The 22,471-nt window shown below is 37.0% G+C and overlaps 1 protein-coding gene across 2 annotated transcripts in view; it reads left to right on the forward strand.

Annotated features, from left to right (window-relative positions):
- The window catches only part of NKAIN2 (sodium/potassium transporting ATPase interacting 2), a 1,040,630-nt gene that overhangs the window by 455,328 nt on the left and 562,831 nt on the right, over positions 1-22,471 (forward strand). For both annotated transcript variants that reach the window (XR_013176421.1, XM_077162805.1), the window contains exon 2: positions 6,358-6,495. Coding sequence is in view for 1 of the 2 variants with exons in the window: in XM_077162805.1 (XP_077018920.1) it covers positions 6,358-6,495 (138 nt within the window). In the remaining variant the exon portion in view is untranslated. The remainder of the gene's footprint in view (positions 1-6,357; positions 6,496-22,471) is intronic.

Raw genomic sequence — 22,471 nt, forward strand, 5'->3', positions numbered from 1 at the left:
TCACCTTGCTGGTGCCTCACTTCTAGACATTTCCTAACCTCCAAACTGTGAGCCAGTAATTCCCATTGTATGGTATTTGTCATAGCAGTATAGCAAACTAACACAGTTTGCCTGGATCAGGGAACAATGTGTGGATTTAGCTAGGAACTAGAAATTGGCAATAGTGGACTGGTGTGTAAGAAAAAGGTCAGCCGCAATTTCTATTAACAAAATTCTGATGCACTTATAGCCATAATATGCATCAGCTGGAATTTTATCTAAACTTCTGTGGTTCCTGTGAATGAAATTGTTAAGAAATTTGGACCCATCCTGGAAACTCTTATGCCAGGGAACTTGATGAGATGTTGATAATTTTGATTTTCATCTTGATTATCCCTAGTATGCTGTTTCTCCTTTACCACAACAGGGCCAATCCTACTTGGTAGGTTAGTTAGCTTCCCCTTCAGAGGACTAATTTGATTCCCTTATTGATTCTTGGGACTCCACAATTGTATTTTATTAAATTTTGAAGAGCGTCATAATTTTTCTGAAGTCCACTTTTGCAATGCAGATAGACTTTAGAGAGGGGTGCTCTACCTGCCTAACTTCTGAATTTGAGTCTATACAGTGTTTTTCCTCAGAGACATGAGAGTTGGGCCAATTCAAAAGCCCTTGTTCATGAGGGGAGTTGAGACAATGACCAGAGTGGAATACAGAGAGGAGAACAGGGAGGTCCTGAGAAAAGTCTGGCATCAATTTATATATTTAGGACTGAAAATTAATGTGTTGTTCCTAGACTTTCATGACTTAACATCTGACTCATTTATTCTTAATCAAGGAACCTGTATTTTACCAGGATGGAATAAAAAACCTATTGTATTTCTCACAAAGCCCGTGTATATATATATATATATATATATATTTATATACATTTTCTTGCAACACACAAAAGTTTAATTTTAAAGACATTCGTACTGGGGAGGGAAATGTATCAAGAGATCTTAGTTGTGATTAGCAAAACACAGGGTTTTCAAGAGGCTACTTCCAGGTCCCACCAATTAAGAACAACTACCTGTAAGCAAATAATCGTGTTGCTGTTTTTTTAATATGTTCATGTAAATGTAATTTCCTTGTTAATAAAAGTAAATGGGGGGTGGGCAATGGCGGCTCAGTGGCAGAGTTCTTGCCTGCTGTGCCGGAGACCTGGGTTCGATTCCCGGTGCCTGCCCATGCAAAAAAAAAAAGTAAATGGGAGCAGATATGTAGTAAATATAGTGTATTTATAATGTAAACATTTTAAGCAAACGTGTTTTAGACTATTAAGGGGTTGGTATTAGTTTAACAAATTAATAATTAACTGGGCCAAGCTTTCTCACATGTAAATTGAGGGGTGTAGACTCTTTTAGTTTAAAAAGTCAACAGAATTGTTTGAAGACATTTAACAGCTGCTTCTGTTGAGCAGGTTTTCATAGAAAGTGAGTCATTTAAAATGAATATTTCAAAATTCACTTTTACAATAAGGCAAAATAAAAGGATAATATCCATGTTTTACCAGTACATAGATTACATATAAAATTAATAACACATTATAATATTTGGATTTTGAAATTAAAATTTGACTCAGCCTTTCCATTTTATGGGATTTATCTTATGAATCTATTATCCTATATATAAGGCTACCCAATGCATTCTGTACTATAGCCAAAAATTGGAAATAAATATCTCTTAAAAATGAGACAGCTTAAATAAGGATATAATAAGGCAGATCTATAAATGCAAGATGTGTCTGATGTGGAAAAATCTAGACAGCTCATCACCAACAGAAGTTTAAAGAGAAAAGCCATGTGTTTACATTGAAATCCCACTTATGTAAATAAAAATAAGGTGAAAGATGTATACATGTATATGACAGATGTTTGTAGATGTGCATAAAATATTTTACTAAAACCTATGCAGTTAACCATGGTTCTCCAAGTTGACAGAGGTTACCTTTGGGGAAAGAGAATAGGATTAAACAGCAGTGTATACTCTAAGGCTCTTATGCATATGTGAATGCCAGGTGATTGAAAAGACAAAAAGTAAATACATTAGAGCAGTTCCCATAGGCAAAATGACAGTAGCACTAGGAACAGGGCTTGAGGAAGGCAAATAGGAAAGTAAAATAACGAAACAACATAAAAAAGGAGCTTTGCCTTGAACAATGACAATAGAACGCCATGAGCCATCAAGTTGATCAAATAGATTATCTAGCTACATCCAAAACATATGTGAACAAATAAATTAGTATATACGCTGTAACCAGTATAGTGCCTACAGAATAACCTATAGCAACTTTATTTGATTTTTGGATTAGATGTGGAGTAGGTGGACAATGTAGGTGTATCTGTTAAGGTTCTCCAGAGAAACAGAACCAAAGGAATACACTAATACCAATACCAATACCTATACCTATACATGGATATGTATTATATGGAATTTGCTCATTCGATTATGAAGGCTGGCAAATTTGAATTCTGTAGTATAGGCCAGAGGCTGAAAATAATTACAGTAAGAGTAATGTTGAAGTCTTGAGTCCAAGTTCCTTACGCTGGAAACTCAGGAAAGAATAGAGGGTGTGGTCTTGAGGCCAACTTTTCTCTGATTCCTGGAATCATCAATTCTTACCCTTACTGTCTCCAACTGATTGGCTGAGACCCACCCACAATCTCCTTTACCCAAGGTCAATTTATTATAGATGCTAATTCCATCTACCAAATCCCTCCAGAGCTAAACTAGACCAGTTTGACCAAACAACTGAACAACCTAATCTAGCCAAGGTGACACTGGATTTGATCATCACAGTAGGGATCCGGCATTGAGGCTACACACAGAGGCCTGTGCTCCTCTTCTCCTTACTGCATCTGTGACCTCAGAATAATCCCTTTGCTGTACATATTAGATCCCTTAGTCAGCAAAATGAGACCATAATATTTACATCTCTCAGTTTTGTGCAGAAGCGAGGAGATAATTGAAACTCGGGGATAGTCTGAATGCCCAGCACATAGTGGGTTCTCTAACAAAAGCCTTGTACTCTCCCCCCATCTTGCCACCCCCAATAATTTCATAGCTAACACTCCCCCTGTTGGAAGCAATTCTTAGAAAAGACTGTAATTACTCTTATAAATTACAGTAATAAATTATTATTACTGTTTATTCCTTGACTTTTCAGAAAATATCTCATTCATAACCTCGCTCTAAATTGTAACACCAATGCTAAAGCCACTTATGATGGCTAATAGAGCTGATCAAGAAGAAGGAGGAAAAGCAAAAATATTAAAAGTGAAGATTTATACATTATTCAGTTTGTATAGATTTGTGAGTAATGTTTGATGAAACTATTAGTTCTTTCATAAAAGGCTGATGAATGTTGATGTAATGTCATTTTAGAATTGAAGACTCAGTAAGCATATTGTCATTTCTGTATTTTTAATAATTTTCAATGGTATTACTATTTTCTTCCATAATTGATACATTTATTGAGAGATTTCCCACTGTTTGAATGATGTGCTTCATCCTCTCTATTTTTGCCTGCTATGTCCCTATAGTAGTGATGCTCAGAATTTATAGAATTTAGACTCTTCTTGATGCTGTTTTACATTCCTACTTACTGTTGATTTAAAGGATAAGAATAAGAGAGGTTCATGGTAGAGTGAGCATGTCTATAGATTACTAGCACTGGTGCTGTCAGAACAAGCATCTATTTTTTAGTACCATGAATGGGTCCCAACCTAGCATATGTAATGTCACTTACCATCTGTTTCAGTTTGCTAAAGCTGCCAGAATGCAATATACCAGAAATGGGTTGGCTTTTACAATGGGGATTTATTAGTTTACAAATTTACAGTTAAGGCCATGAAAATGTCCAAATTAAGGCATCAAGAGGAAGATACGTTGTCTGAGGAGAGGCTGCTGGCCTCCGAGGTTCCTCTGTCACATGGAAAGGCACATGGCTGGCACCTGTGGTTCTTCACTCCCTGGGTTCTGTTGCTTTCTGCTTCTGATTCCAGTAGCTTTTTCTCTGAGCATCTCTGGGTCTTCTCTTAGCATCTCTGGGGCATTTCTCTCTCTGAGTGCTCTTGGCTTTTCTGTTTTTTTGTGTGTGTTTTTTTTTTCTTTTTGTTTTTTTCCTCTTCTAAAGGACTCCAGTAAAGGATTAAGACCCGCCTTGAATTGGGTGGGTCACATTTCAATTGAAACAACCTAAGCAAAATGTCCCACCCACAAGAATGGACTAAAAGAACATGACCTATAGTGGGGTCTGTTCTAGTTTGCTAGCTGCCAGAATGCAACACACCAGAGATGGATTGGCTTTTAATAAAAGGGGATTTACTTTGTTGGTTCTTCAGAGGAAAGGCAGCTAACTTTCCACTGAGGTTCTTTCTTACGTGGAAGGCACAGGATGGTCTCTGCTGGTCTTCTCTCCAGGTCCCTGAGTTCCAACAACTTTCCCTGGGGTGATTTCTTTCTCCATCTCCAAGGGCCTGGGCTGAGCTGCAAGTGCTGAGATGAGGAATGCCAAGCTGCTAGGCTGTGCTACGTTGCGATCTCTCATTTAAGCACCAGCCAATTAAGTCAAACGTCACTCATTGCAGCAGACACGCCTCCTAGCCGACTGCAGATGTAATTGGTAACAGATGAGGTTCACATACCGTTGGTTTATGTCCGCAGCAACAAGATTAGGTATGCTCACCTGGCCAAGTTGACAACTGAATCTAACTAACACAGGGTCCATAACAGCTCCGAACCAACAGACCTTCACGAATTGGTCTCTTTATACAAAGTGTTGACTGCATAAGCATAGTTGAAGGAATGTTTCATCATAAGGCAGTTTGAAATTCATGAGGCTGGAATTATGTGCAATTTCTATGACATTATATGCTTTTTAACAAGTCATAATGTTACACTCCACTGTTGGGACTCTGGTGGGAATAGTGAATTTTGAACATGCAGTGTCAAATAGACCTACATTGTTATTATTTTTTTAATCACTTCCAAGACTCAGTGAACAATCTAAGATTTTTACTAGTCTGGACCATCACTGCCGCAATCATTGCATGGTACATATGCCATAGTGTTATACAAACAGTTTTTTCCAGTTTATTTTCTTCTTCAATGCCTAATGGGATATTGCTTCTCATATAAAGATCTACAGTGGGGAAAAATAATCTTCAAATAAGTCTTCAATCTGAGCTATAGGTATCTAGTTTATAAAAGCATACTGCCTGTTTTGAAAGTTAGCATGTCCTTCTCACAAAACTATTAGAGCATAGTGATGTTACCAATTTAGTGCCTTTAGTATCATAATTGTTCCTTCCAAATCTGGCTGATAAAAATGCTGACTCTTTGCATGGCACACCGGGTCCTTTCACAGTGTTTCTCTCCAGCAGTTTATTATCATCCCACCTGAGAGCAGGCAGGTGAAATATACCTGCTTTTAATTCATGCCAGCCCTCTTGGCCAGTACTACAGATTTTACCTTTCAAGGATTACTGGTAGATCTTAGTGGTCTGCTTGTTTGTTTTGTTTTTGTCCTCTCACTGCTTAGATTTTTACAAGCTTTCATTATAAAATTTTGAACCCAGAGGAAAGTAATTTAATTTGAAATTAGTTAAGGATCTTGCTTTTAAAAGGGTGACACTTTTATTTGTTTTTGTTTTCTAATGTTTTAACTTCTTCTTAGGACCCTACTCTTCCCTAGTTAATGTAGTTATAACTGGGTATGGCAGAAAGTCATGTTTGGTTATAATCCTAAACTATTGGATTAGAAGGGCTCTTAGCCACCTAGTTCAACTCCTGCATTTTACAGCATAGGATTCAGACACCCAGAGAAGGAAGATGAGTCACTTTGGGCACTATCACTTAGTTCTAATTCTGTGCCCAGAGTCTCGATCTGGATTCACTGGAGAGTTATTTCTCATCTTTACCAACCCCTTTGTTCTATTCCCGACTTATGTAGTGACATTTGAGCAGCTCCTAACAACAAATCTTCATGGAAAGTTCCCTGATTTGATGGCTGAAGATTTCTAGTGCTTGACAGTGCATATGACAATGTGTTTTATTCTGTGCTTGCACACATGACATCCTGTAAATGCTGCTTGATGCTTCCACCAAATCACCCCAGAAAGAATCTGAGCTGTCTATGAATCCACAGGTTCTATACGTTTTCCTTGAAATATACCTGCAAATGTCATTCTCACTGTTAGTTAAAGATACATGCCAGATTTGGCAACACCATTTTAAGTTGGTAATTATGATTTCAGTATTATCCTATTTTTTCTCTCCCACCACTGGATATTCCTTCACATGTACTGATGTGTCTATCCTGTTTTGCCATTCTAGGTTTGTGTGCTGGAGAGGCAAATATTTGACTTCCTTGGATATCAGTGGGCACCTATCCTGGCAAATTTTGTACATATAATTATCGTCATTCTTGGTTTATTTGGAACAATTCAATATAGACCTCGTTACATAACAGGAGTAAGTACCCTTCCTGCCTTTTTTTATCTTATTGAAATAAAGATAAGCAAACTACATATATCTTGAAAAGCTGTATGTATACCCTCCCCTTAAGGTACTATGTGTTTGTTTTGGTTTCAGATTACATCTTACAGTAATCGAAAAGGTCATGCTTGAAGCACATGCTAGTGAATGAAAGCAGATTGTATTTCTGTAAATTGTAATTTCAACAAAAATTCTCTTGTAATTACAAGTAGAATTGTATCCCGACATTTATAAATTATAAGGCTGAGGCAGGGGTCCCCTGGCCTCACAGAATTTAATGATAATTTTCCCATTTTGAATAATCACTATATTTTATAAATTGGAAAATTATTAGATAAAAAATCATTAGATATGAATGTATAATATTTATGTGGAAATATCAAAGTTATATTAGGGTTAATATTTGACATGCTTGAAGATCAGAAAATTCTGGACCATTGTCTTTGTGTTCTCCATCATACTCTTTTTTAGCTCAGAGGAAGTATTTTGCATTTCCACTCTAGTTAAACTTGCTTAACATAAAAGTGAAATCCAACTGTGTAGCAGTTGCTATGGAAACCATAGCTTAAGATTTTTTACTTTTGTATGTGCCTCGGATCTCAGCTATATCTCTTCATTAATGTAGGTTATTTTTGTTTTTTTTGTTTTTTTTAGTTTCATCATTTGTTCCATTTCTTCTATTTTTGACAAAAGAAAAGTTTAAAGGCATTTATTTGAAATTATAAGGCAAGTTTATGGTAAAATATTATATAAGATAATAAATCTGGAATCCAGTCTAATTCAAACACTTACCAGCAGGACTTCTCAGGTTTTTTGAAGCTCTCCTTCTCATAAAAGGTGACCTTCTGTGACCCATTGTCTCTTCACCTGGAGCCCAGATAAAGCTGGATGGGACTGAGGCAGACAATGTGGTGGCAACTAGAATGAAGACAACCACTGCCTGGCTAAGAGGAGGGGGGAGTTCACAGACCTCTCCTCTAAGACCATGCCACCTCTGAGCAGGGACTGATGTGTAAATCTTCTAAAGTTAGGACATATGTGTTTTGAGAAGACTGTATAGCAATGTTCATTTGTTTAATTTGATTCAGTATAGGGATAAATACACTGGTTCAGTGTCCTCTGAAGTCATCATATCAGGATTGAAATCTTGGTCCCACCAAGTTCCCTGTGACCTTTGATCATTGAAATCACCAATTTTCAGTTTTCTTATCTTTAAAATGAAAGTAATAATTACATTAATACAAAATATTTAGTAGACTTGAAATGGCTCAGACTGAGGAGCAGAAATAAAAATAAGAAATGTTAAAGTGAAAATAACCTAAGACACTCTGGGACAACATCAGCAGGCCAATATATGAATTATAGGTATCTTAGAAAAAGAAAAAGAGGAAGGGACAGAAGGAATAGTCAAAGACATAATGACAGAGAACTTCTCAAACTTAACAGAAGATGTGAATATGCAGATCAGAGAACACCAAAGAGGTTAAACAAAAATAAAAATATACTCAGTCATATATGGGTTGCTCTATCAAATGCAAAGAACAAGGAGAAAAGTCTGAAAGCTGCAAGTGAAAATCAATGTGTTACATGCAAGGGAGTCCCAATTAGATTGAGTGCTGATTTCTCATCAGAAACCAAAGAGGCAAGAAGGCAGTGGGTTGATATACTTAAAGGACTGAAGGGAAAAACTGCCAACCAAGAATTTTATATCTATTGAGACTCTCAAAAATGAAGGAGAGAGTAAGACATTCTCAGATAAAGAAAAGCTCAGGAAATTAATCACCACTAGACCTGCCCTATAAGCAGAGCTAAAGAACCTTCTTAAGACTGAAAGGAACAGGCACAAAGCAGCATAAAAAACAATGATCTGCAGTAAAGATAACCAGCTAGTTAATTAAAAATGCTAGTGTTATTGTATTTATTACTCGCTATGTAAACCACATCTTACTTCCTACATGTGCTAAAATGCAAAAGTATAAAAAATAATTACATGTCTAGGTTTTTGGACATAACAATATACAAAGATATAAATAGTAGCAAGTACAAAGAAATGGTGGAGGGACAGAGAGGTATAGAAAATAATGTGTGCATACTATTAAAATTAAAGTTATCAAACTAAATATGATTGCTACATTGATTGAGAGATGTTAAATTTTAACTCCATGACAACCACAAAGAAAAGAGATGAAAAATATATCCAAATAAAAATGAGAAGATATTCATTATGGTACAACAAGAAAAAGCAAAATAAAGGGGTGCAAAGGTCATTCAGTAGTAAGATTCTCACCTGCTATGCAGGAGAACCAGGATCAATTCAGCCCATGCACTTTGCAAAAACAAACAAACAAAACAAGCAAATAATCGAACAAAAATTCAACAAATGGTGCTGCAATAATGGGACATTCACATAGTAAAAGAATGAAATGTGACCCCTGCCATACAGTATATGAAAACAAAGCAAATAAATATAAAGTTAGGGTTTCACAGAAGTAAGGGATGAAATAGGTATGACTTACAATGCTAAACAGCAAAACAGCAGAAGAAAGTCCCATGTTAACAGTAGTGACATTAATGTAAATGGTTTAAACTCTGTAGTCAAAAGGCAGAGATTGGCAGAGTGAATAAAAAAGCGTGACCCAACTATATGCTCTCTGCAAGAGACTCATAAAGTCAAAGTTACAAGTGGGTTGAGAGTATAAAGATGGAAAACAGTCTAACATGAAAATAAGAACTAAAAGAGAGCTGGGGTGGCTATATTGATATTGGATAAAAATACTTTCAGTCAAAAACAGTTAAGAGGGACAAAAATAGTCATTATGTAGGGATAAATGGAAGAATTTAATAGGAAGATATAGCAATTTTAAATATTTATTTGAAATATATCTACCTAACAGCAGAACCCCAAAATACATGAAGCAAATACTGACAGATTAGTAGTAGGAGATGCCACTTAATATTGGATAGAAAGTCTAGTCATAAAATCAGTAAGGAAGAGCAGGACCTGAATGACTCACTAAGCCAACTATAGAACGGAACTAACAGATATATATGGAACACTGCACCCAGCAAAAACAAAATACACGTTCTGCTTGACTGTGCATGAATCATTCTCCAGGATAGACCATATGTTGGGCCACAAAAGAAGTCTCAATAAATTAAAAAATACTGAAATCATATCATTTATATTCTCTGACTACAATGGAATGAAATTGGAAATCAATAATACAGGAAGAAATGGAAAATTCATAAATATGTGAAAATTAAACATGTTCTTAATCAACATATTGGTTAAAGAGAAAATCAGAAGTGAAACTATGAACTATCTTGATGTGAATGAAAATTAAAATACAAAATACCAAAACTTACGGGATGTACAAAAGCAGTGCTGAGAGAGAAATTTATAACTCTAAATGCTTACATTAAAAAAAGAGGAGCTCTCTCCGCCGGACCGCCGCGCGGCGCACGCGCCCCGCAGCAGCCGAGCCGCCCGACCTCCCTACCCCCTCTCTCTCTCCGCCGGACCGCCGCGCGGCGCACGCGCCCCGCAGCAGCCGAGCCGCCCGACCTCCCTACCCCCTCTCTCTCTCCGCCGGACCGCCGCGCGGCGCACGCGCCCCGCAGCAGCCGAGCCGCCCGACCTCCCTACCCCCTCTCTCTCTCCGCCGGACCGCCGCGCGGCGCACGCGCCCCGCAGCAGCCGAGCCGCCCGACCTCCCTACCCCCCTCCTCCCCCTCCTGCTCCGGCTGCTCTCCAACCAACACGGTGCCCTCTTCCCCCGCCTTCACCGTGCTCCTCCGCCACCAGCCTCGACAGCCTTGCCGCCCTCACCTTTCCTCCTCCAGAACAACTACTGGGGGAGTGGAGATAATACAGAGCAGCTCCCGGAGCCACGAGGGAAATCAAAGGGACAGCGTACCCCATCCTGGAACGGCTGACTATCTGGGAGAACCAGCTCCGGTGAGATCACCAAGGGGCACGGGCTTTCCTGGGTGGGACAGCAAGCGACCGGAGTCCCTCCCTTCCACCTTCCCAGGCCAGCTGGTAGAATTGGACAGGCGGTCCCCTTAGGCCGCGGCGGCTGGTGCCCCCACCACACGAGGCCCCCCGGAAAAACTGAGATAGTTGGGTCGGAAATCCCCAGACTGCGGAGAACAGTGACCGGGGGATCCCTTCCAAACACGTGACTCCCCCGTCGGCTGGGAGCAGTGCACTCTCCCGGGCTGCGACAGCTGGCGCCCTCCCGCCACGCTTGGTGCCCCGGGCCGACTAGCTAGTTTGGCCGGACGCTCTCCTGTGCTGCGACAGCCGGCGACCCTCCCCGCGTTTGGAACCCCGGGCCGGCTGGCATTCTTCCGGGACGCTTCGGTTGCCGGGCCTCCCCTACGGCGAGAGTTTTCCAGAGTTGAGGGACCCACAGCAACTTTCGCTGGTGGAACCCACAGACAGGCGTGTGCCACGTGTGCCACCTACTGGGCAGGATAGGAAGAACAGAACCCAGAGACTGCGCAGAAAAATCTTTCAACGTTCGGGTGGGGTCGAACACCCGGGGAAATCTGACTAAATGCCCAGACGCCAGCAGAAGATAACGGATCACGCTCAGAAAATTGAACATATGGCCCAGTCAAACGAAGAAACCAATAGTTCAAATGAGATACAGGAGCTGAAACAACTAATGCTGAATATACGAACAGAAATGGAAAACCTCTTCAAAAACGAAATCGATAAATTGAGGGAGGACATGAAGAAGACATGGGCTGAACATAAAGAAGAAATAGAAAAACTGAAAAAACAAATCACAGAAATTATGGAAGTGAAAGATAAAGTAGAAAAGATGGAAAAAACAATGGATACCTACAATGACAGATTTAAAGAAACAGAAGATAGAATTAGTGATTTGGAGGATGAAACATCTGAACTCCAAAAAGAAACAGAAACTATCCGGAAAAGAATGGAAAAATTTGAACAAGGTATCAGGGAACTCAAGGACAATGTGAACCGTACAAATATACGTGTAGTGGGTATCCCAGAAGGAGAAGAGAAGGGAAAAGGAGGAGAAAAACTAATGGAAGAAATTATCACTGAAAATTTCCCAACTCTTATGAAAGACCTAAAATTACAGATCCAAGAAGTGCAGCGCACCCCAAAGAGATTAGACACAAATAGGCGTTCCCCAAGACACTTACTAGTTAGAATGTCAGAGGTCAAAGAGAAAGAGAGGATCTTGAAGGCAGCGAGAGAAAAACAATCCGTCACATACAAGGGAAACCCAATAAGACTATGTGTAGATTTCTCAGCAGAAACCATGGAAGCTAGAAGACAGTGGGATGATATATTTAAGTTACTAAAAGAGAAAAACTGCCAGCCAAGACTCCTATATCCAGCAAAATTGTCCTTCAAAAATGAGGGAGAATTTAAAACATTCTCAGACAAAAAGTCACTAAGAGAATTTGTGACCAAGAGACCAGCTTTGCAAGAAATACTAAAGGAAGCACTAGAGTCAGATACAAAAAGACAGAAGAGAGAGACATGGAGAAAAGTGTAGAAAGAAGGAAAGACAGATATGATATATATAATACAAAAGGCAAAATGGTAGAGGAAAATATTATCCAAACAGTAATAACTCTAAATGTCAATGGACTGAATTCCCCAATTAAAAGACATAGACTGGCAGAATGGATTAAAAAACAGGATCCTTCTATATGCTGTCTACAGGAAACACATCTTAGACCCAAAGATAAATATAGGTTGAAAGTGAAAGGTTGGGAAAAGATATTTCATGCAAACAACAACCAGAAAAGAGCAGGAGTGGCTATACTAATATCCAACAAATTAGACTTCAAATGTAAAACAGTTAAAAGAGACAAAGAAGGACACTATATACTAATAAAAGGAACAATTAAACAAGAAGACATAACAATCATAAATATTTACGCACCGAACCAGAATGCCCCAAAATACGTGAGGAATACACTACAAACACTGAAAAGGGAAATAGACACATATACCATAATAGTTGGAGACTTCAATTCACCACTCTCATCAATGGACAGAACATCTACACAGAGGATCAATAAAGAAATAGAGAACCTGAATATTACTATAAATGAACTTGACTTAACAGACATTTATAGGACATTACATCCCACAACAGCAGGATACACCTTTTTTTCAAGTGCTCATGGATCATTCTCAAAGATAGACCATATGCTGGGTCACAAAGCAAGTCTTAACAAATTTAAAAAGATTGAAATCATACACAACACTTTCTCGGATCATAAAGGAATGAAGTTGGAAATCAATAATAGGCGGAGTGCCAGAAAATTCATAAATACATGGAGGCTCAACAACACACTCTTAAACAACAAGTGGGTCAAAGAAGAAATTGCAAGAGAAATTAGTAAATACCTAGAGGCAAATGAAAATGAAGACACAACATATCAAAACTTATGGGACGCAGCAAAGGCAGTGCTAAGAGGGAAATTTATTGCCCTAAATGCCTTTATCAGAAAAGAAGAAAAGGCAAAAATGCAGGAATTAACTGTCCACTTGGAAGAACTGGAGAAAGAACAGCAAACTAATCCCAAAGCAAGCAAAAGGAAAGAAATAACAAAGATTAGAGCAGAAATAAATGAAATTGAAAACATGAAAACAATAGAGAAAATCAATAAGACCAGAAGTTGGTTCTATGAGAAAATCAACAAGATTGATGGGCCCTTAGCAAGATTGACAAAAAGAAGAAGAGAGAGGATGCAAATAAATAAGATTAGAAATGAAAGAGGAGACATAACTACTGACCTCACAGAAATAAAGGAGGTAATAACAGGATACTATGAACAACTTTACGCTAATAAATACAACAATTTAGAAGAAATGGACAGGTTCCTGGAAAGACATGAACAACCAACTTTGACTCAAGAAGAAATAGACGACCTCAACAAACCAATCACAAGTAAAGAGATTGAATTAGTTATTCAAAACCTCCCTAAAAAGAAAAGTCCAGGACCAGACGGCTTCACATGTGAATTCTATCAAACATTCCAGAAAGAATTAGTACCTACTCTCCTCAAACTCTTCAACATAATCGAAGTGGAGGGAAAACTACCTAATTCATTCTATGAAGCCAACATCACCCTCATACCAAAACCAGGCAAAGATATTACAAAAAAAGAAAACTACAGACCAATCTCTCTAATGAATACAGATGCAAAAATCCTCAATAAAATTCTAGCAAATCGTATCCAGCAACACATTAAAAGAATTATACATCATGACCAAGTAGGATTCATCCCAGGTATGCAAGCATGGTTCAACATAAGAAAATCAATTAATGTAATACACCATATCAACAAATCAAAGCAGAAAAATCACATGATCATCTCAATTGATGCAGAGAAGGCATTTGACAAGATTCAACATCCTTTCCTGCTGAAAACACTTCAAAAGATAGGAATACAAGGGAACTTCCTTAAAATGATAGAGGGAATATATGAAAAACCCACAGCTAATATCATCCTCAATGGGGAAAAATTGAAAACTTTCCCCCTAAGATCAGGAACAAGACAAGGATGTCCACTATCACCACTATTATTCAACATTGTGTTGGAAGTTCTAGCCAGAGCAATTAGGCAAGAAAAAGAAATACAAGGCATCAAAATTGGAAAGGAAGAAGTAAAACTATCACTGTTTGCAGACGATATGATACTATATGTAGAAAACCCAGAAAAATCCACAACAAAATTACTAGAGCTAATAAATGAGTACAGCAAAGTAGCAGGCTACAAGATCAACATTCAAAAATCTGTAGCTTTTCTATACACTAGTAATGAACAAGCTGAGGTAGAAATCAAGAAACGAATCCCATTTACAATCGCAACTAAAAGAATAAAATACCTAGGAATAAATTTAACCAAAGAGACAAAAAACCTATATAAAGAAAACTACAAAAAACTGTTAAAAGAAATCACAGAAGACCTAAATAGATGGAAGGGCGTACCGTGTTCATGGATTGGAAGACTAAATATAGTTAAGATGTCAATCCTACCTAAATTGATTTACAGATTCAATGCAATACCAATCAAAATCCCAACAACATATTTTTCAGAAATAGAAAAACCAATAAGCAAATTTATCTGGAAGGGCAGGGTACCCCGAATTGCTAAAAACATCTTGAGGAAAAAAAACGAAGCTGGAGGTCTCGCGCTGCCTGACTTTAAGGCATATTATGAAGCCACAGTGGTCAAAACAGCATGGTATTGGCATAAAGATAGATATATCGACCAATGGAATCGAATAGAGTGCTCAGATATAGACCCTCTCATCTATGGACATTTGATCTTTGATAAGGCAGTCAAGCCAACTCACCTGGGACAGAACAGTCTCTTCAATAAATGGTGCCTAGAGAACTGGATATCCATATGCAAAAGAATGAAAGAAGACCCATCTCTCACACCCTATACAAAAGTTAACTCAAAATGGATCAAAGATCTAAACATTAGGTCTAAGACCATAAAACAGTTAGAGGAAAATGTTGGGAGATATCTTATGGATCTTACAACTGGAGGTGGTTTTATGGACCTTAAACCTAAAGCAAGAACACTGAAGAAGGAAATAAATAAATGGGAGCTTCTCAAAATTAAACACTTTTGTGCATCAGAGAACTTCATCAAGAAAGTAGAAAGACAGCCTACACAATGGGAGACAATATTTGGAAATGACATATCAGATAAGGGTCTAGTATCCAGAATTTATAAAGAGATTATTCAACTCAACAACAAAAAGACAGCCAACCCAATTACAAAATGGGAAAAAGACTTAAACAGACACCTACCAGAAGAAGAAATACGGATGGCCAAGAGGCACATGAAGAGATGCTCAATGTCCCTGGCCATTAGAGAAATGCAAATCAAAACCACAATGAGATATCATCTCACACCCACCAGAATGGCCATTATCAACAAAACAGAAAATGACAAGTGCTGGAGAGGATGCGGAGAAAGAGGCACACTTATTCACTGTTGGTGGGAATGTCAAAGGGTGCAACCACTGTGGAAGGCAGTTTGGCGGTTCCTCAAAAAGCTGAATATAGAATTGCCATACGACCCAGCAATACCATTGCTAGGTATCTACTCAAAGGACTTAAGGGCAAAGACACAAACGGACATTTGCACACCAATGTTTATAGCAGCGTTATTTACAATTGCAAAGAGATGGAAACAGCCAAAACCTCCATCAACAGAAGAGTGGCTAAACAAACTGTGGTATATACATACGATGGAATATTATGCAGCTTTAAGACAAGATAAACTTGTGAACCATGTAATAACATGGATGGACCTAGAGAATATTATGCTGAGTGAATCCAGCCAAAAACTAAAGGACAAATACTGTATGGTCCCACTGTTGTGAACGGACATTCGAGAATAAACTTGAAATATGTCATTGGTAACAGAGTTCAGCAGGAGTTAGAAACAGGGTAAGACAATGGGTAATTGAAGCTGAAGGGATACAGATTGTGCAACAGGACTAGATACAAAAACTCAAAAATGGACAGCACAATAATACCTAATTGTAAAGTAATCATGTTAAAATACTGAATGAAGCTGCATCTGAGCTATAGGGTTTTTTTTTGTTTTTGTTTGCTTGTTGGTTTGTTTGTTGTTGTTGTTTTTTACTATTACTACTACTTTTATTTCTTTTCTTTATATTGACATTTTATATCTTTTTCTGTTGTGTTGCTAGTTCCTCTAAACTGATGCAAATGTACTAAGAAACAATGATCATGCATCTATGTGATGATGTTAAGAATTACTGAGTGCATATGTAGAATGGTATGATTTCTAAATGTTGTGTTAATTTCTTTTTTTTCTTTCCGTTAATAAAAAAAAAAAAAAAAAAAGAGGAAAGAATTCTAATCAGAGTCCTAACCTCAAACTGGAAGAACTAGAAAAAGAAAAGCAAGCTAAACCCATAGCAAGCAGAAGGAAGGAAATAATAAACATCAGAATACTGATAAATGAAATTGAAAAAAACCAAAAGCAAAGCAATAGCGAATCAGCAAAACCAAAATTTGGTTCTTTGAAAAGATCAATAAAATTCACAAACCTTTAGTGCAACTGACAATGTAAAAAGAGGGAAGCACATATAACAAAAATTAGAAATGAAAAAGAGATATTATTAACAACCCCATTGAAATAGAAAGGAATAAAAGTTTACTACGACCAACTGTATGCCAATACATTAGATAACCTAGATGAAATGGACAAATTCTTAGAAACACACCAGCTACTTACATTGACTCAAAAAGTCGAATTTTCATGATTATGTGACATGTGAACAAATAATATATCTCAATAAAATTGCATTTTAAAAAAAAGAAGAAATAGAAGTTCTCAGCAAGTCAATTACAAGTAAATAGACTGATGGAATTATCAGAAACCTCCCAACAAAGAAAAGACCAGAACTGGATGGCTTCACAGGAATTCTATCAAATATTCCAAGAATACTTAACTCCAATTCTGTTCAAACTCTTCTCAAAAATCATCGACCAGGGAACACTCCCTAACTCATTCTATGAGACAAACATTACTCTCATACCAAAGCCAGATAAAGATACCACAAGAATCAGAAACTACAAACGAATATCTTATGAATATAGATGCAAAAATCATCAACAAAATACTAGCAGACAAAATCCACCAGCATGTTAAAATAATTATATATCATGATCAAATGGGTTTATCTCTGGTATGCAAGGTTGATTCAACATAAGAAAATCAATTAATGTAATAGACCACATTAATAGAATAAAGGATAAAAACCAAATGATCATCTCATTTGAGACAGAAAAGGTACTTACAAAAATGGCAGCCTTTCTTGTTAAAAACACCAGAAACAAAAGGAAGCTTCCTCAGTACTGTAAAGAACATATATGAAAATCTGATAGCTAACATTCTACTTAATGCTGAAAGACAGAAATCTTTCCTCTAAGATTAAGAACAAGAGGAAGGTGCACATATTGTACTGGAAACTCTGACTGCAGTAGTTACGCAAGAAAAAGAAATAAAAGGCATCTAAATTGGAAAGAAGATATAAAACTATCCCTATTTGTAGATGATATGACACTATACACAAAAAAAAAATCCTGAAAAATTACAACAAATCTCCTGGAGTTTATAAATGAACTCAGCAAAGTGGCGGGATATACGATCACCCCAAAATCCATAGTGTTTCTGTACATAAACAATGAACACTCAGAAGAAGCAATCAAGAAAAAAATTCCATTCATAATAGCAGCTAAATGAACCAGATATCTAGGAATAAATCAAACCAAGGATATAAAAGACTTCACAGAAAACTACAAAACATTGCTAAAGAAATCAAAGAACACCTAAATAAATGGAAGGACATTATCTGTTCATGGAGTGGAAGACTAAATATCATTACGATGTCTGTGTTATCCAAAGCAATTTATAGATTCCATGCAATGTCAACATTCTTTGCAGAAATGGAAAAGCCAATCATCAAGTTTATATAGAACGCCAAGGGGGCCCAAAAAACTGAAGCCAACTTGAAAAAGAAGAATGAACAATTCCTCATCTTAAAACGTGTTACAAAGCCACAGTAATCAAAACAGTATGATACTGACACAAGGACAGACAAAACTGACCAGCGGAATGCAATTAAAACTCAGAAATCAACTCTCATTTATAGCCAACTGATTTTTGACAAGGTGGCAAAGGCTACTCAATTAGGAAAGAATAATATCTTCAAAAAATGGGGCTGGGAAAACTAGCTCTCCATTTGGGGAAAAACGAAGGAGAGCTCCTACCTCACACCATAAAAAAATAAATAAAAAAAATAAAAAAACCACTTAAAATGGATGAAATACCTTAATATAAAACTAGAATTATCAAACTCCTAGAAGAAAATGTGGGGATGCATCTTCACGACCTTGTGTTAGGCAATGGTTTCTTAGATTTTCCACACAAAGCACAAGCAACAAAAGAAAAAAAAATAGATAAATAGAATCTCAATAAAGTTAAAAATTTCTGTGCCTCAAAGGACTTTCTCATGAAAGCATAATAAGAACATACACATCAGGAGAAAAATATTTTGGAAACCACATATTTGATAATGGATTAGTATCCAAAATATATAAAGAAATACTTCAATTTTACAAAAATATGAAAAACCCAATTTAAAAATGAACTAACGATTTGGACAGACATCTCTCCAAGATATACAAATGGCCAGAAAGCACATGAAATAGTGCTCAACATCATTAACCATGAAGGAAATGCCAATCAAAACCACAATGAGTTATCACTTCACATCCATTAGAACGGCTGCTACTTGAAAAAAAGAAAATAAGTGTTAGAGAGGATGCAGATATATGGGAACACTCATTCATTGCTGATGGCAATGTAAAATAATGCAGCTGCTCTGGAAGACAGTTTAGTGTTTCCTCAGAAAGTTATGTAAAGAACTATCATTTGATTTATCAATTCCACTATTAGATATATATCCAAAGGAACTGAAAGCAGGGATTCAGATATTTGCACATCTGTTTGTTCATAGTGGCATTGTTCACAATTCCCAAAAGATCAAAGCAACCCAAGTTGTCTATCAACCGATGAATACACACAGCACAACACAACACAACACGAAGGAATGTTATTCAGGTGTAAAATGGAATGAAGTCCCGATGTACGTGACAACATATATAAACCTTAAAGCCATTATGTTGAGTGAAATAAGCCAGACACAAAGGATGAATGTCGCATGATCTTACTGATTTGAGACAATTAGAATAAACAAACGCTTTAGGTTACCAAGGAACAGGGAAGGATTATGGAATAGGAAATTAAGGCTTAAAATATACAGGGTTCCTATTCAGAATGATGGAAATAGTTTGGGAATGGATTTTGGTGATGGTAGCACAACATGGCGAATGCAGTTAATGGCACTGAAACATATATCTGAATGTGATTGGAAATGTTAGATTGTGTATATGGTAGCAGAATGAAAATTTTTGAAAAGTCCATGAAACTATACTACACAGGCAGCGAGCCTTAAGTTAACCATGGACTTTAATAGTACACTTGTAAAAATGTGCAGTCATCAATTGTAGCACTTTGTCCACACCAATGTAGGGTATTGGTGTTGGTGTGGTATGTGTGTACCTAAATTTTATGCATGATTGTTCTGTGAATGCATACCTTCTCCAGTATAAAATAAATAAAATGAAAAATAAAAACAAAAAACAAGGTATGGTATTCCACATCTCTTTTGAACTCTGTCTTTCAGTAAAAACTGTTACCACTCATTGAAGTTTTGTGAGATTTCTATATAATGAGCATAATTCCATTTATTTGGATAAACTAAATATCCACAAATCCTTTTGAGATAAGTTGTTCTCTCTGACAGGGAATGAGAGCTGGGATGCTATGGTATGCTGCCTTGAAGATTATTAGAACTTTTGTCTTCCTGAGAGGGTCTTTTGGGTACAATTTGAAATCTCCCTCAGGTCTTAACATGTCATAGATTTACATCCTTCACTGGGTCTTGCCCTGCAGGTAGCACCCTGAATTTGCTCTTTTCCTTACCACAATATCCTACTTTAAGAACCTTCTGTCAGTTCAGTGATGCTGTAAATGAGAAACAGTTTAGCTTTCAATTCTGCAAGTCCTGGGTTATAAATTTATCCTTTGAATTCTGCTTAAAAGATGGAATAGTTTTTTCTTTAGCTCATCTCTCTTACAATATCATGTCATATGGGACTGAAAAAGAACAAATTGCACCGTTGACTGTTTGCTTAGAAGCCCTTGGCCACATCCACAAGGTCATAGGTGTATTTTCTATTTTCCAAGTTATTGCAGGCAAATAACAAAGCCACTGTCCTTAGCCCTCCTTTCTCCAGTCCTCCAAAACACGTTCCTTACTGATTTTACAGTTCCATTAAAGTCTCTGCCTTGCTGGTTTCCAACTGCCAGTTTGTCTTAAAGCCAATGCTAATTGTTTGAGATTTTTGTTACAATATCACCCACCTTCTGGTGCCGATTTCTGTTCTGGTTATCTATTTCTGTGTGAAAAGTCACCCCTGAAGTGAGTGGCTTTAAAAATAATTTCCCGTTTCTCATAGTTCTATAAGCTCACTGGGTTTATTTTGGTGGTTCTTCTACTAACTGTGGTATAGGCCAAGAGTCACCAAGCATTTACTGTCAAAGACAAGGGAGTCAATGTTTTAGTCTTTGTGGGCCACACATACTCTGGATCAGATTCACCTTCTTTGTTTTACAGCCATTTATAAACGTGGAATTTTGTCTTCACTCAAACACCGTACAAACTGGTCTGTGGGCAGGGCTTGACCCATAGTCCAGAATTTGCTGAATAGGAGAACGTCATTTATTTTGCTTCATTCCACTGGGAGCTCAGCCAGACTCTAATGCTAAGATGGCCTCCACTCCTCAGGGACTCTTTCTACCTGAGACCACAAGATCAGCAGGGTGGTCAGATAGTTTTTATAATGTGATTACAGAGGTTTAAGTAGGAGAATTCTAAGAGATGGACTCACTTATCAAGCCTCTGATGGCCTCATGTTTCTTTCATATCCCATTAGCCAACACAGGTCACATGGATAGGTCCAGAGGAGGTGTGGGAGGGACTAAGTATGGACATGAATTCCCCAAGGTAACTGACTCCACACATGAGTTAGACTCATAAGGTTACATACATGTAGGGTAATATATATGGTCTTTATATTATAATCATGGAACCCAAAGGTTGTGATGCCATGTTGGCAGCCAAAAATGGATTTAGGGAAAGAGGCCATTAACATGGAATTAAGGTTTTTCACTTTGTCTATAGATGACAAAAGGAGTTACAATTCAGAGAAAATTGGACAAAATCATGGATGACAGAAATGCTGTTCATTCAAATATCTGAGTTCAAGAGAAAAATGCACAATTAGGGAGCAAGCTTTAACTAACAATAATATATTGCTGCAGGCAAGAAATCACCACATGTTCTCTGTGCACCAGAGCCTTTATTAACAATGAACTTTATTTTCCTATGCTCTAAAAATGTAGGCCTTTATGACTCCTAAATTTTCTATTTTCTATTTTTGCATTATAAAATAAAACTATAAAAAAGAGATAAGCAAACATATTGATTATTTCACCACTGAAAGAAAACTATTAACATTTTTGCATAGGTCCTTTGTATATGTACAAATGAATCATGTCTGATTATGCTATACATTCAATTATGTCTTAATTTTTTTCATTTCACATTATATCAAACAATTTTGAAAATCCAAGAAAATATTTTGTGATATTTAATAGATGCCTAAGCATCATATGACTTACTCCAGTGTTTATCCTGTTATATATTTTGCTATTCCATATTTTCTTATTTTCAATAACTTTTTATAATCATCTTCAAAAAATATTTTCATCATCATTTTGAGTCATTCCTTATGAAAAATTCCTAGATATGGTCATGTAGCATGAAGAATTTTAAGGTTTTTAGTGTATAACTGACAATTACCTATACAAAATTATTATACTGAATAATCCTTATGTATAAGAAAGTCTATTTCATGGCACTCTTGCTAACCCTGGATAGTGTTTTCTCATCTTTGTTCATTTGATAGAAGAAAAAAAGTGTCATGTATGTTTTGAATGTCTTGTCTAAAGAAAAATTTTTAATTAAAAAACAATTAATTGGAACACGAATTCGTTAGTACCCTTAATCACCTCTGGCACTTCAAATAATATAATTATTGACGGAAAAAGAAATGGATGATTTCAATTCCCAGCAAAGAAAATTGAAAGCCAATTCCCACGGGAAGAATCTAGTATTATATACTATGTGACAGGATATCAAGTCTGAAAGGAAAGGCCAGATAAACTCTGGTGGAATAATTCCTTAATAAATCCATACAGATGGTTC

Source organism: Tamandua tetradactyla, chromosome 5, assembly GCF_023851605.1.
Source record: "Tamandua tetradactyla isolate mTamTet1 chromosome 5, mTamTet1.pri, whole genome shotgun sequence".
In the NCBI taxonomy this organism is placed as follows: domain Eukaryota; kingdom Metazoa; phylum Chordata; class Mammalia; order Pilosa; family Myrmecophagidae; genus Tamandua; species Tamandua tetradactyla.